The sequence below is a fragment of the Vicugna pacos genome, chromosome 3 (assembly GCF_048564905.1).
Source record: "Vicugna pacos chromosome 3, VicPac4, whole genome shotgun sequence".
NCBI classification, from domain to species: domain Eukaryota; kingdom Metazoa; phylum Chordata; class Mammalia; order Artiodactyla; family Camelidae; genus Vicugna; species Vicugna pacos.
Genome location: NC_132989.1, coordinates 24369296 through 24385018, shown reverse-complemented (window position 1 = coordinate 24385018; position 15723 = coordinate 24369296). Strand labels below are relative to the sequence as shown.

The 15723-nt window shown below is 34.6% G+C and overlaps 1 protein-coding gene across 21 annotated transcripts in view; it reads right to left on the bottom strand.

Annotated features, from left to right (window-relative positions):
• Positions 1–15723, bottom strand: part of FAM13B (family with sequence similarity 13 member B) — a 102261-nt gene that overhangs the window by 71495 nt on the left and 15043 nt on the right. For 14 of the 21 annotated variants that reach the window (XR_012067932.1, XM_072956966.1, XM_072956965.1 and 11 more), the window contains exons 2-4: positions 3261–3428; positions 1849–2040; positions 1203–1415 (exon numbers count right to left, since the gene is read on the bottom strand). Coding sequence is in view for 20 of the 21 variants with exons in the window: in XM_072956966.1 (XP_072813067.1) it covers positions 1203–1415; positions 1849–2005 (370 nt within the window). In the remaining variant the exon portion in view is untranslated. Of the gene's footprint in view, positions 1–1202; positions 1416–1848; positions 2041–3260; positions 3429–15697; positions 15713–15723 lie in introns of those variants that run through there. The other 7 variants (XM_031673027.2, XM_072956973.1, XM_072956977.1 and 4 more) reach the window with 2 other exon arrangements.

Genomic DNA, 15723 nt, shown 5'->3' with positions numbered 1-15723 from the left:
ACTAATTTAGGCCTATGTTTAAATTTAAGAAAAAGTAAGATGGATAAATACTCTCAAAATGAAATCCCACTTCTAACTATACACTGCTTAAGGATACAAACATAAAAGGTCCAAGTATGACAGCAATTAAGGAAGTAGTTATAATTTCTTAACATCACTGAATTTCTCTACAAGTCCCAATTCAAAAAATTAAAAACATTCCGTAATACAAAAAAAGCCAGAAAAAAACAATTTAAACATTCAAGAAATGTTTAATACAACTGACCCTTGAACAACACAGGGGTTAGGGGCACCGACCCTCCACACCATTGAAAACCCTTTTAAAACTTTGCAGTCGGCCCTCCATATCTGTGGTTCCTGTGAATTCAACCAACTGCAGATCATGTAGAGAAGTACATATTCACTGAAAAGCATATGTATATAAGTGCACTCACACAGTTCAAACCTGTGTTGTTCAAGGGTCAATTGTATTACATGCTGACTTCATAAACTTTCCTATATAATGAAACATGTCACTGCATTATGGACATAAGAATGTCATTTAGCTCTAGGAACAGAAGCATTTCCTCAAATCTTGGTTCTTTTACCTTTCTGCCTACCTCTATCTATATTTTTCTTGTCCATTCCAGCTAAGTCCTACTTTTAGTCACACTGAAAAACCAACCCAACAAAGACAAATCAGTTTTTTTCTTCACTTGGCTTAGTGTCTGATGTCTAATATGATATTTTAATTCCTTCAGGCTGGTGTCTAAGAACAAGCTTTAGGTATATTCCAAACTTAGAAATGAAGCTATCTTCTAGCTTTTGCTAGGATGTTCTATCACACCAAGGATAAACATAGTAACATCACCACTAAGCAACACCACTGGCTATTATCAGACATTCTGCCACATATATATATTTTTTTCTTTCTTCTTTTCCCTCCTACTCCTTGTCTTGTCTCCTGCCTTTTCTCCTTCTTCTTATCATCCTATACCTTAGGCTTACCAATCATAAAAAGTAAATAACACTACAGGAATCTAAGAAATTGCCATTCCTTTAACTAGACAATACAACCCCAAAGAATATCTGTCCCCAAATGGGAACTTAAGAAATTAATCTCAGAATTACTATAATTACTGCTTACATGTCAAGATTTCTGAAAGGTAAGAACTTTGAAATTAATGTTAAATGACTGATTGGTAAGATTCAGATTATGTTACCTTGAGAAAGCTGCATCAAGTGAATATGCAAACTGCCAGGGATAACGGGTTCAGGAAGTTCTTGAAGGAAAAACCTAAGAAGACTAATAGCTGAGGGAACATCTGCTTCCTTAACCAAATCCACCTCTTCTCCACTGTCGTATCTCTGCCGAAGCCACTCCACTGTCTCAGCATTTCCATTGACTTGAAAAAGTCCTTGTTGCTCCAGACCTCCTATATTAGTTCAAGGCAAAAGTTAAATAAGCTTCAACTTCAATACCTGGCCATAAATATTCATTCTCCAATCAACTTAATATTCATAGTTTTGGAAAGCCATTCTTGGCTCCCCTGATGGCTAAACATGTGCAAATAATACATCTAAAAACATACTCTCTCTATCCTGAAGGATATTCTGTTTTATCCAACCCCCTAGTATCCATTAAAAATATTCCTATCGCCCCCTCCCACTAAAAAATGGTCTAAGCTGAGCATTTGTAAGTATATGACTTTAAGTAAAAGATACACTAAAATGTTAAAAAGAATTTCTATTGTTTTTCCTCACTGTATTTTGGACTCTGAATACTTAAAAAAAAAAATCCAAGGTCAAAAAGGGATAAGTTGTGTTTATTAAAACAAAGGCTAGCCCTCAAAGTAAGGAAATGTATACCATGTTCCTCAATATAGTCCACTACGTGGCGGACTATGAACGGAACCTCATTGTCTGGATGTCCTCCCTGCTGCAGCTCATCAAGTGGAATTCCAAATATTTTGTTAGCAAGAACGGAGTTGCAGTTACTCAAGGAAGGGGAGGAGCTCTTCCTCATATCTTTTTTGCAGCCAGAAATCAAAGCTGTCTTTTCTGCCAAATGAAAGGAAAAAAAAAAGACTATAATGATTAACAGGTGGCAATATGACTAAATACATTAAAGAAAAAGGCTTTACACCTGAATGTGTTCTCATCTATTAAATATGTTCAGTTATCAGGCCCATAGTGTGTTCTAAAACTAAAGCGCAATACAATCATCTAAGCATTTTCTCCACCAAGTAAAGTTAGTTCTGAATGCTCCTTTCAGTGTCTACACATTTATCAAACAATGGCAAAACTGACTATTAAACTTAGCAGAGGACATTAATGTCCCAAAGACAAATTAAGGGGCAAATTTTGCTCCAATGAGATCTTTACTGACCAAACTTATTAATGACACAAGTAAAAAGCCAAACTTAACCATTTCTGGACTCTGCTATATGAAGCTCATCTCACCCTTCAATTCATAAGCACTCATCCAAGAGTCATTTTTTATAAAATGATAGGCTAATAAGAACATTAACCATTTCTTATTTCTACATGACAGAGCACCTTAATATGTTTTTATAAACAAAGGAAAATTTTCAGTTCTAGGCATCAACTTTCAGTGAAAATGTTCTTTGATCAATCCTGCTGTTTCATAATTATTTAAAAGAAAATTTCCACAGACAGTCTAGTTGAGAAGAAATACATTATTTGTCTGAACTTTGTAGGAATTATAGTCAGTAAAGAAGCAGTGGGAGAAAACAGTGTTTCCAATTTCTGAAGCATCAGAGAACAAGTAATTCCAAGGAAACTTCCATTTTCTGAAATTATCCTTTATTATTTTACAGGGGGAAAGAAGTATTTTTAAAAGGAAAGAAAAACTTTTTCAAAAGTTGATAATGAACAAAACTATATCAACTGGGCTTTTTTCATTACCCCAGAGAAATAATCCCTTTCACACTACAAGAGAAAGATAAGACAGCAAAAAAAAAAAAAAAAAAAAAATTCAATATTCTAAAGTTGGCACAAATAAGGCCCATATGTATAATAGGTGTACCCCCTGGGAAACAAATCTACCCAACTTATGGAAATGTTAGAAATTAACTTAGAGGCAGCAAAATGCCAGATTTAAATAGTTTAGACAAGCAAAATCCATTCCTTAACACATCTGATGCCAGCTAATAACTACAAAACATCAAGTTAATAATCCAACAGCAGCAACAGGAGATAAACTCTGAAATCTCTATGGATGTATACAGCAAGGGACAGTCATCATTGGGAAAACTTACCTTTGAGTACTTAAAACACCTAAGTTTAAAAAATGGCTTCTGCACCAGCTACCCTCACTGAGCAAGCATTCTTTTGTCATTTATGGCTGTTTGAGATTATGGCAGAAGATCAGCCTGTAGTTCCTCATTGAAGAAACGCAGAACTCGATCAGTACTTCAGCAGTTAATCTAGAAGAAAAAAAAAATTCTTTAAATTTCCCACAACATCTTTAACTGAGAAGAGACTAGAACAAGCAGTGAAGCCCATTTAGGAAAGTACATATACTGAAAAGCATTCTTCTGCCTAAAAATCTGTGTGTGATCTAGTTAGAGGCAAAAATCTTACACAAGGTCTCAAATTATGATGGCTAACTTGGTCAAGATTCTTTCTAAAAATAAACAAAGCAATTGCACAGAAGAATCTTTGACAGTACACATCTTCAGGGATTACACCATTCTAATCATCCATTTTTCCTGAATGGATCCTTCCTTTGTGCACATGCACGTGTGCGAACACGCACGCGTGCGCACACACACACACCCCCATTCCACCCTCATATACTCAGAACTAAACATGGAAGCACTTTTAGATCAGCATGGAAGACATGAGTTTAAGCTTGGAACTACACTTTATTCTTCTACATTTTATTCTATTTTTTATTCTTGAAACTGTACTTTTTTCTTTGAATACAACAAACACTGTTAGCAAGCATAGCTGCCTAAGCTTTCTAATTTGGAGAGGCAATAGCACATGTTGGAAAAGAGCAGTTAACAGAACTAGAAAGGTACATATCCAAATATCAACTCCATCATTCTGCAGATGTGACCCTGAACAACTTTTATGTCTCTAAGCCTAGGTTTCCTTATATAAAATAGTATTAATACCTAGACATCTGCTAATGTTTCACTAAGAGAAAACATGCATTATTAGAAAGAGAATCAGTTTCCCTTCTTTTCTTTGCGTAATGTTAAAAGACCAGCAAAATAAGACTGGGAAGAGACAGGAGAGCAGGGGAAACCTGTTTGGCAAGGTGTTTAATATTTGGTCACATCATCATTCTACTACTTCTAATAATCTATTAAAATCTTTTAATAAGTTCAATAAATTGCAGGACTCTGCTCAAGAGGGTTCCGGTAAGCAGAAGAGTATTATCATTCAGTGAGGTTTTTAAAAACTTCTTAATAGTAATATACACCTCCAGGAGGAACATTAAAAACCGAAGGAAGGAAAACCACATTCCCACAACAAATCTTAAGTAGATGATTACTTCCAAAACATCCTGAAATGCCTGCTAAAACATGTAGTCTATTCATCTGAAAAACAACTTCAAAGTCATATAAGATCCTTTAGAGAGGTTAACTCCAGGGATAAGATGTTTAATGAACCTACATTAAAAGTCAGGTTGATACCCTGGTGACATAAAGGAGAAGGAGATCTGCTTGATGTATAATAAATGAAGACTTACAAGAAAAGTATGTCAGTAGCAAGTTTTATACATCACTAAAATGGCTATTCAGTGTTTACTGTACTTGTTAGTGAAACAAGGAAACAGTTATCTCATCCTGTGTTCTCTACTACTCCCAACCACTAACTAGACAATCTGAAAAGCACACCTTTCCTAAGGCAACGCTGGGTAGGAATCCATGAATTCATCAGTACAAACTCATCCTTACTACTAGAAAAACAAAGGGATGTATCTTTCAGGTGATGTGTCTTTCTCCTGAAAAGGGGCATCAATGACGATGATGAAAACAGCAGCAGTTAAAATTGAATAAGCAATGATTATGTCCCAGATATTTCTATGCACTTCACATGTATTGATAGGGTATTATTATTTTAACTCTTATTTTTATGAGACATTGCATAGAGGCTCACCAATTTACCCACAGTCCATTAAGGGTCAGAAACAGTATTTGAATCCAGAGAGTGTAACTCCTGAAGTCCTTGCTCTTTATCATTATACTGTACCATCACTCTACATAAATTCTGACAATTTAAAGTACCACAGAATCTCACATTTTATCACTCAAACTGAGCATGGAGACTTATATTTTAGGAGGTCATTTATTCATAGCTTGCTAAAAGGTACTAAATGTGCCCTCGCCAAGCCCTAGTAGCCAACGATTATTCACTTGAGACACTGTTAAAGGCATTCAGACTAGAGAGCGGCCCTAAAATAACATTTCCACAAAACACAAAGTTGTTTTTGTCATTTAGTCCTGTTTCTTGCCCCTCTTCAGAGCTTAAATTACATAAATATTCTCTTTATGTGTGTAGTAGGTTTGAATAGTGTCCCCCCAAAACTCATGTCCACCTAAAACCTCAGGTGGACCTGATGAAATCACCTTGATTTAGAGGAGTCCTTAACCCAATGATTGGTGTCCTCTGAAGAGGGGGACAGGACACACTGAGATGCACAAAGGAGAAGAAAGTCATGTGAAGACAAAGGCAGAAACTGGAGTTACGCTGTCACAAGACAAGAAATACCAGGAGCCACCAAGATGGAAAACACAAGAAGAATTCTCCTCTAGAACCTTCAGAGGTGACATCACCCTGCCCACATCTTGACTTTAGACTTCTGGCCTCTTGACCTGTGACTTGTCTCTTGTTCTAAAGTCACCCCATTTGGTGTAATTTGTCATGGAAGCCCTGGGAAACTAACACAACATCTGAACTCTAATATCCAATTTTTAAAGAAAAGACAAATGGAAAAGAAAATAGTAGCAGGTACCACAGAAAAATGTCCCAGAGATCTGATGATATGTCTTAACAGATAGAATGAAAAAAATGCAAAGAAAATGGTTAATAAATAAGACTTGACCCAAAAGAATACAATGTTTAGACCCTAAAAAAAAAAAAAAGAAAGAATTTCTAAAAGCACAATTTTATTACAAATCAAAACAACAAAGTCATTTAAAATACAAATGACACTGGCCTACCATGGTGGTATTTATAACAAATAAAAAACAATCAAGAATTTTTTATCACATACTTTACCATGAGACAAGAGTGATAAAAAATAATGGAATTAAACACCAATTAAGCTGGGTAATAGGTACATGCAGGAAGGTGTACCTTTACATACTAGCTATCAACCTGAGTTCTGCTAAAGCTCAAAATACTTTTTTTTTCAGCTGTTAACTTAAAAAAATTTTTTTTATTGAAGTATAGTCAGTTTACAATGTTGTGTCAATTTCTAGTGTACAACACAATGCTTCAGTCTCAAAATACTTTTACACTCCATTCATATACATATGGTTACATATACATATATGATAGTAACAAGCATACCTTTCTTAATAGCAAAGAATCTTTAACTTTTAGACAGCTAATAAAATTAGTAGTGAGGGTTTTTTTTTTAAGGGTAGAACACCAATATTAATACTATGGATAATATCAGGATAGCGTTAACTGAGATACTGCAGTATGCCAGGAACTATTTTAGGGGTGTTAAAGGTATTAATTCATTTAATCCTTACAACAATCCTATGAAGCAGATACCTTCATTACATCCATTTCACTGATGAGAAAATTAAAAAGCACTGAGAACTTTTGGGGGTGATGAATATGTTCTATGTCATGATTGTGGTAGTGGTGATTACATGCTTAAAACACTTGCCAAAACTTATTAAACTGGACATCTTAAATTGGTGAATGTGACTGTATATAAATTATACTTCAATAAAGCTGAAAAAATTAAAATAAAAAATCATACAAATAAAGGCATAACATCATTTTAATAGATTAACTATTGAATAGTAAGTCATTTTATTATAAAGTAAACTTTTCCATCCAAAAAAGGAAAATAAAAAATTTCTTTTAACCATATCTCACACGAACCAATCCTGTTTGGCTTTTCTATGCTATCTAGCACATCCAGAAATTACTACATTTTCCAGACAGTATAACTTAAAAAAAAAAAACAACAACAACAGAATAAAGCACTGGAAGACATGAATTTTAGACACTGGTTGAAACTCTTTTCAAAGCAAATAATTTTACAAAATACTATAATGGTTTAAGAGTAGATCTGCAATATACCAATAAACGCTCATCATTTTACAAGTAAAACAAATTATAGTCAGAGCAGCCTCTACCAAAATAAACTCTCATTTTCATGTGAAATATTCTACCTTCAAACTGAATAGGAAACAGAAAAGCCAATTTTGCCCAAAATTCTTTTGACAAAATACGGATACAATTCACATAGAAAAGTTTATTTATTTATTTATTTATTTTTGGTAAGAGGAAGGAAATTAGGTTTGTTTGTTTATTGTAATGGAGGTACTGGGGATTGACCCCAGGACCTGTTGCATGCTAAGCACGCACTCTACCACTGTGCTATACCCTCCCCCAACACACAGAAAAGTTTTAAAGAGCTATCTCAATAATCTTCAATAATTGCTACAGCCAAAAAAAAAAAAAAAAAGCCCTATCATTAGTATAAAAAGGGAAAAGCCAAGAGGGAGTCAGGTTTCAATACAGATGGTAAACTTTGAGAACAGATTTAAGTTTGTAGATGGTTGCTGTGTCTAAGTCAATGAACCAAAGCTTAAGGAAAATAAATCTACCTCTCCTCCATACATTGAGCTTTTCATTAGTGAGCTCTAAGCAATTTACTGAAGCAAAGGAAAAGGCACTTATTTCATTCTAACTGAAGGAGGATGATACTACAAAAGTTGCCACTATGCTAAATCAGTAGTTTCCTCCTGACAAGGTATTCATCTGTCTGAATCCTTAACACTACCAAGCAAACAAAAAGGCTAAACAAACCCTCAACACACATAAACGTTCTGTCAAATGTTCACAGATGCTACTTCAATCAGGAAAATACCAAATCATTTAAATCTATTATTAAATTCATACTGACTTTGCCCTTAAGTAATTTATCAAAGTATATACAACAAAAGAGAATTCTGGACTAGAAAGGTTTTAAATTAAAGAGAGCTCAATACTCAAAAGTTTAGGAACTTCTTTGCCTGGGAAAAAAAAAAAGAGTCAAAAAAACACTATAAAGTATTTACTGAAACAATTATTACCCCTATGTCTGAGGATTTGTTCATCTGTGTGCACTTTTAAAATATTTCTTGAGGGGAACAATCCTCCTCCATGATGACTCCATAAAACTACAATGAGCAATGAAATCAAATACATTTTATTTTTATATTTTTTTATTGAGTTATAGTCATTTTACAATGTTGTGTCATCAAATACATTTTATATAAAACCACACTGGCCAAATTATGGTACTAGATATAACACATATATTCTACAGACTACAGCCCACTAAATGTAAAACATTTCACCTTGAGACAGCTCATTTATCCCTCTTTTATTCAAAGTATTCAGGCAAAAACTAGTTGTCCCTAGAGATAATCTATTGGTAAATAGCCTGGCCAATTTTGAGAAATTCTCAAAAGAGTTTCATGGCCACAATTATTTTATAACCTCCATGATTTCAAGATTTCAAATCAAAAGTAAGAAAGCCAGAAGGCAATAAAAACCCTTCTAAGACCCCTCATCTTTTCTCCTCACTGATATCTTCAATGCTAAAATCTAACTTGAATTCCTCTGCACAAAATTCCTGTTTTTCAATGTCTACAGCTTTGGGCTCCAAATTTCTTGATCAGGAAAAAAATTATGAGCACATCCCTCATATATGTATATGTATTTCTAAAGTAGAAGAGTGATTAACATACTAGAATATTATACATATAATAAACAAACACAAAAAATAATAAAAAGTAAACAGAAACATAAATTTTAATACTACTTCTACTACTACTACTACTACTACTACTACTACTACTACACACACATTTTAATAGGTTGTCCTACCCATCCAAAGTGCCAGCACCTCACTTTTGAGATCAGTACCAGTGACCTAGAGCACCAGTTCTGCCACTTCATCTGGGGATAGAGAGGGGTTTGTTCAATATACAGATATTCAATATACAGCCACAACCCCAATCTAGCATTCATGAGAGCCTGGCCTGACCTCTGAATGTTTAAAAATCTCTTCAGGTGATTATAAATATATATGAAGTTTTAAAAACCTCTGACATACAGGACAAACTGTAAACTATATAATGTACAGCCTACAAGTACTTCATCTACCAGTAAAATCTCCTTTCCTGCCACTCCACCTCACTTTACTCTCTGACAAAACTTAACTACTTGAAATTCACAGTCCACACCTCCCAAGCTGTGCACATTGTTTTCTGTGCTTGGAGCCCTAACTCAACACCATGACCAACCCCATCTTGTTCACTAAACTTCCACCAAGCATCAAGTCTCAACTCAAAGTTCCTCTGTCAAACTTTTTCTGACTTCCTGAGGCAAACAGTTTCTCTCTTTTACTCAAGTATCTCTTACCTTTTTTACAATCATCCCATAGAATTTAAAAATATGTCTGTCTCTCAAAAAGGAGGATCCTTGTAGGCAGGGACCCTGCCATTTCATTTTTTAACACCAAAGGCCTTGTAAAATCCCAAACACATAATTTAAGTTTTAAAATACATGTTGAATAAAGACACAAAGAAGCAGTAAGTACTACTGGCTATTCAAAGTTAAGAAGATAAACAAGGGGACATCTCCTTAAATGATTAAAAACTAAATAAAACATCAAAAATGGCTGCCATATCTACTTCTAACAATAACCAAAGATAATTCAAATCAAGGAGGGAAAGCATTTTATAGTAACTTTAAATGGAATACAATCTATAAAAATAAATTGAATCACTATGTTGTACACCTGAAACTAATAATGTTGTAAATCAACTATGATTTTTTAAGAAAGAAGGGAAAGCAACTATCATTTATGGAATATCTGTAAGTACTTCACAAGTTATTTCTCATACCTAGAAGAATGCTATGAATTAGGCACTATTCCCCTTTTATACATGTACTGTGAGCCGTAAGTCACTCAGCTAAATTTCAGAATTTATAAACCGTGATGCTAGAATGTGCTACTGGATCTAACTGCAAATATTCCTAATGAAAGCAATTTATGTCTTAAGAAACAAGAACATTAAAATAAGCAATATTTCAAGGACAAAAAGACTTAGTCTCACATTTACTTGGAAATCAGTCACAATTCTGATTCAAAAAGCCAAGGAAACCAAGAGGTACCTGGAGTTAGTCTCCAAATAGATGAAGAAACTTCCCCAAAGGATGACCTTTTGAGATGTCTGTCAGTAGTCAGATCTAGAGTTCTACAGGGTTCACATATCAATGCATGAAAAACAGTTAAGAGTAAGTGGTAGAGGGATGTTTAATCCCACTCATGTAGGGGAGAGAATACAGCTTAGTGGTAAAGTAAGTGCTTAGCATGAATGAGGTCCAAGGTTTAATCCCCAATACCTCCATCAAAATAAATAAATAAATAAATCTAATTACCCACCCCCTCCCAAAAAGGGGGGGAGGACCCTCTAAAATTCTACTCATGAAAGTACAAGAAAATGTGACACTTTAAATGCTGTCACCTGAGAAAGGGGTAGGCCTGTAATGTTCTAGAACAAGCTCCCAACAAGTTCCCTTCCCCTACATGCACTCCAATGTCACCGGTCGCTACTTTAGCATGATTTTCTATTAAATCAAAGTGAGTATGTATTAAATTAGCTCTTCCCACTGTGTATCAATACAATGCCTGACCCCTTTAAAAAAAGAAAAAACGAGCTCTACAATTTAGAAAGTGTCATAAAATATCTGAGAAAGCATAAATGCATAATAGAGAACAAATATTCTAGTCAATTATATGCATGCATATAATCTCAATTTTGATAAATGCCAACTCTTCAAGACTTCTCTATTCTATAACCTTTCACCTCTTCTCCAGTGAAAACATGCACATCTAGGGCCTACTAAACAGTAAGGTCTTAAGAAGACAGCTTATCATTTCTTGTTGCTCTTTAATACAGAACTACAACACACTTCATTTTTTTACGTAAGGGGCATTGGGGCTAATTCCACAACTTGTTCTAGCCAAATGGGTCCCTTGAGATCAGAATATATCTCTTTTCGCACAGACTTGTGTAAAAACTGCTCTGAGAGGGAAAAAAACAGAAGCTGGCGCTTGAACAAAAAAGGTACTGACTATACTTATTTTTTGTATCTGAATTCTCCACTAGATTGTGAACTCTGAGAGCAAAATATGCTTCATCTTTGTTTCCTGGGTTCTGAACACTACACAACAGAACTCCAATATCTGAAATGATGCTAACATTTCTAGTATATTTTCCAGTTCACTATCCAACTGAATCCTCATAATCATCCACTGTGAGATAAGCAAGGCAGATTATCATTCCCTTTCTCAGAAGAGTAACCAAAAAAAAAAAAAAAATTCAGAAAACTGAAGAAACTGGTTTAAAAGTCACTGAACTAATGAGTAGGTCACTAAACTAGTGAGAAGAACTCACTAGAAGTCTGCTGCCTTTTAGGCTGATGCTCTTTCAGGCAATAATGACAACAGCCAACACTGAAAATATTATTTGAAATTTCCTTAAAATGTATGAAGTGATACTTCATAAAGGTAATTCATAAAACACTTAAATACTCTGCACCTGCTAGTCAAAAATCATTATTCAAATACTAGAATACTCCTTAACAGAAAAAAATGTCTTTTGAAATTATTAGTTTCAAAAGAGATTCTCAACCAACCACAATATGGTCTGCTTTTCTTTTAAAAATACTCTCATCTTACCTGATCCTAAATTTGAGTTCATTCACCTTTCCAAATTTTTAATCCACTGTGATTGTTTATTCAAAATTAAGGCCAAAATGTACCTCCACCCCCAACTTCCCCCCAAAATATTAAGCATCTACTACATCAATCACCTAGGGTTTTCTGGTTTTATTTTTACTTTTCCTTTTCAATTATATGGAAATTGATTGATTCACAAAAGCAAAAATACACACTTTAAGTAAATAAGTTTTTCTATTCCAGAAAAGGGCAATAATAGAAACCAGACACACATCCCTCTGAAAACTGTTTAAAAACAAAGAGGTAAGAATTGCTATATGTCATATACAAAAGAAAAGATAGCATACACTAGAGCTAGGCAAAAACCTGACCAAAAAGATTTGGGGTATTTCCTTCTCTAGTAGAAATCCAACAAATTTCATTAAATTATCTTGTCAACCCACTTCATCTTCTTCAGTCTAAGACTTTTATACATACAGGTTCATTTATCTCAAACACTCTTCCTCACTTCCTCCTACTCATCTTCTGCTCTTACTCAAGGTCCCATTCTTGGGCGGACCTTCTCCAACCCATCCAATCTAATGATGTCCCCTGTTAATTTTCCTTAGGGCATATTATTCCCTGGCTCTAAAATATTCATGGTAAATTTTATTATGTACTGCTTTCTATGTTTGTTTAAACTCTCTCCCATGAGAATTTAAGTTCCCTAGAGTTCACTGACGAGTTGTTTTTAATTAAAAAAAGAAAACAGCTTTATTAAGGTATAATTTACATATAATAAAATTCACTCTTCTCAAGTGTATAATTCAGAGATGTCTATTAATTTTACAGAGTTTTGTAACATCATCAAGTGACTGCTTGGGTTTTGCTCCTTCATATATCTCTGGCATTTAGAAAGAGAAAGATAATTATCTGGTGAATGAATAAATCAATCTGATAATAAGTTACTCTTAATACCATTACTATTAATATCTATTTAGTGTACCATGTGATTATGAGCTGGTGCATTAAACCTGCCTTTATTACATTCCATTTCAAAAATCCTTCATTATTTCCATTTCCAGTCAAAGCTGGCTCTATTATAGGGCCCCAAAGTGAGTCTACTCACATATTAGCCTACTCCCTCACTTAGGGAACACCGACTCAGGTCAAGTTCATGCATACATACTACACTTCCTTTTTCTCCATCCAGTAACCCCCTCCCGTTTGCTCCTAGCCATGTTAACAGAAGCCTTTATAAACAAAGGAAAGATAAGAGCATTAATCTTACTCATCAGTGAAGATTGGACCTTCATTTAATGCACGCACCTTCGTAATGCTGAGGTGACGAAAATAAGTTCTTGGTACTAATATGTACCTAGTAGAGAGCTAAATACAGTGTGATTTACTAAATAATGGGAAAACTTTTTCAGATATAAAATCAGTCTCTTTGCTGTTTATCCATCTGTAAAACAGAAATTTTCTATTTTTTAAATTTCAGTATTTTATTCATCTTGAGAACTATTAAGGTTTTCATATAAAAGATTTAACTCATATACAAAATAATCTTTTAAAGTAACTTTTTGAAAAAAGTTAACTCAACAAAGAAACAAAAAATAATTCAAAAAATGAGCAAAGGGCTTTTTAAACAGACATTTTTCCAAAGAAGATACACAAAATGAAAAGATGTTCAACATCACTCTTAGGGACATGCAAATCAAAACCACAGATGAGATACCTGTTCTAGATACTCCCACTAGAATGGTTATTATCAAACAAAGGCAAGTAACAACTGCTGGAAGTAGAGAACTGGAAAGCTTACACACTGCTAATGGGAATGTAAAATGGTGCAGTAGTCCCTGATAACAGTTTGGACTTTCCTCAAAAACTTAAACATAGAATTACCGTATGATTCAGCAATTCCATTCCTAGGTATATACCCAAAAGAACGGAAAGCGGGGACTCAATCAGATACTTACTTGTACACCAATATTCATAGCAGCATTATTCATAAAAGATAAAAGGTAGAAACAATCCAAATGTCCATTAACAGATGAAAGGGTAAACAAAATGTTGTATATACACATAATGGAGTATATTATACAACCTTAAAAAGGAAAGAAATTCTGGAACATACTATAATATGCATGAACCTTGAAATGATGCTAAATGAAAATATGAGAAACACAAAAGGACAAATGCTATATGATTTCACCTATATGAGGTAACTAGAATAGGCAAATTATAGAGACAGAAAGTAGAATACAGGTTACCCGGCTCTAGGAGGAAGAGGGAATGGGAAATCATTGTCTACAGAGTTTCTGTTTGGAATGATGAAAAAGTTCTGGAAACAGATAGTGATAATGGTTGCACAACACTGTGAATGTACTTAATACCACTGAATTGAACATTTAAAAATGGTTAAAGTGGTAAATTTTGTATTATGTATTTTTACCACAATTGTTTTCAAAGTATAGCTACAGCAATTTATTCCATTATATTTCCAAATATTAAAGTCAGTGTACAAAGGGGAGCCATTTTATTGGTGAGGAAAAACCGACAAGGCATAATATACTCATTTCAGTCATTTCATCTGTCCTAAACGATGGCATTCTTAAAAAAACACTGTTCACAGTAATACAAGATATAAGGAATAGGGAAAACTGTGGGGGGGGGTGCAGAGATATGGAAAAACTACACTTTCCGGTCAATTTTTTGTGAACTTAAAATTTCTCTAAAACTAGCCTATTAATTTTTAAAATAAATAAAAATTGTAAAGGTATAGAAAACAGAATTCTATACACTCATATTAATAAATGAAACATTATACATGAAGTTTAAAAAACACACACACGACACTGATTAGCCTTTTTACATCTTTCCAAGGATTTAAACTGTGTCCCAGATCCCTAACTGGTGACACAATTAAATCGGAGAAAATACTGCCCCAATTTTAAAAGCAGCAGAGATTAAGAAAAATAAGAAGGGGTTCCCCATGGATATACAATAACCAATTCATTCAATTTCATTCAACAAAAAGGTACTTACTAAATGTGCAGTAACTGAAAGACACCCAGTCCAACAAGTATTGCATGCAAGGTCACAAAAAGGAAAGTTGAAGACACAGCCTCACATTAACCCAGAAAGCCAATAATTCAAAACTATCATTTAATGTCCGACTTTAAAAGTAAGTGCAGCTCAGTTACTCAATGTTCAAAGTCTGCAGTTCTGGTTGCCATTTTTAGATTATCAACTTGAAAATAAGGTAAGTGCCCAAACTTATGTACTTTTTTCATTGATTAGACTGCATAATGGGGAGCCAAACGAAATGCCTTTCTAAAACTGATTTTTAACTGACTTTTAATTGAAGTTTACCAACTTCCCACCGGGCAAATGTGCCAACTGATTCAATTTCCTATTACCTTGTCTCGGAAATCAGGTGCCCCACCTGAAACTTAGCGCTGTACTCTCTCTAGCCTGCCCTATGCAGAGTGCATTCTCGACAGGTCCCCAGTGCACCAACAGCCCAATTTTGGCTATATTCTCCGAGTGATTTAAGGAAGTCAGCAACCACTCATCTCACGTGATCTTAAAAAGAGGCGCAGTTGAGCCCAGATTAAACCACACTCTTTTTTTTTCCCCCTGCATCAACTTCACTGCCCAGCGTGAAGGAAATGGGCAAGGAGGTGGCGCAGGTCGGGTATGCAGGGGAAGCTAGCAAACAAGCGTGGGTTACTGTGCCTTCTACTTTGGGGAAGCAAGGATGAGAAGGCACACCCGCTCACGCGCACTGCAGCGGCTGA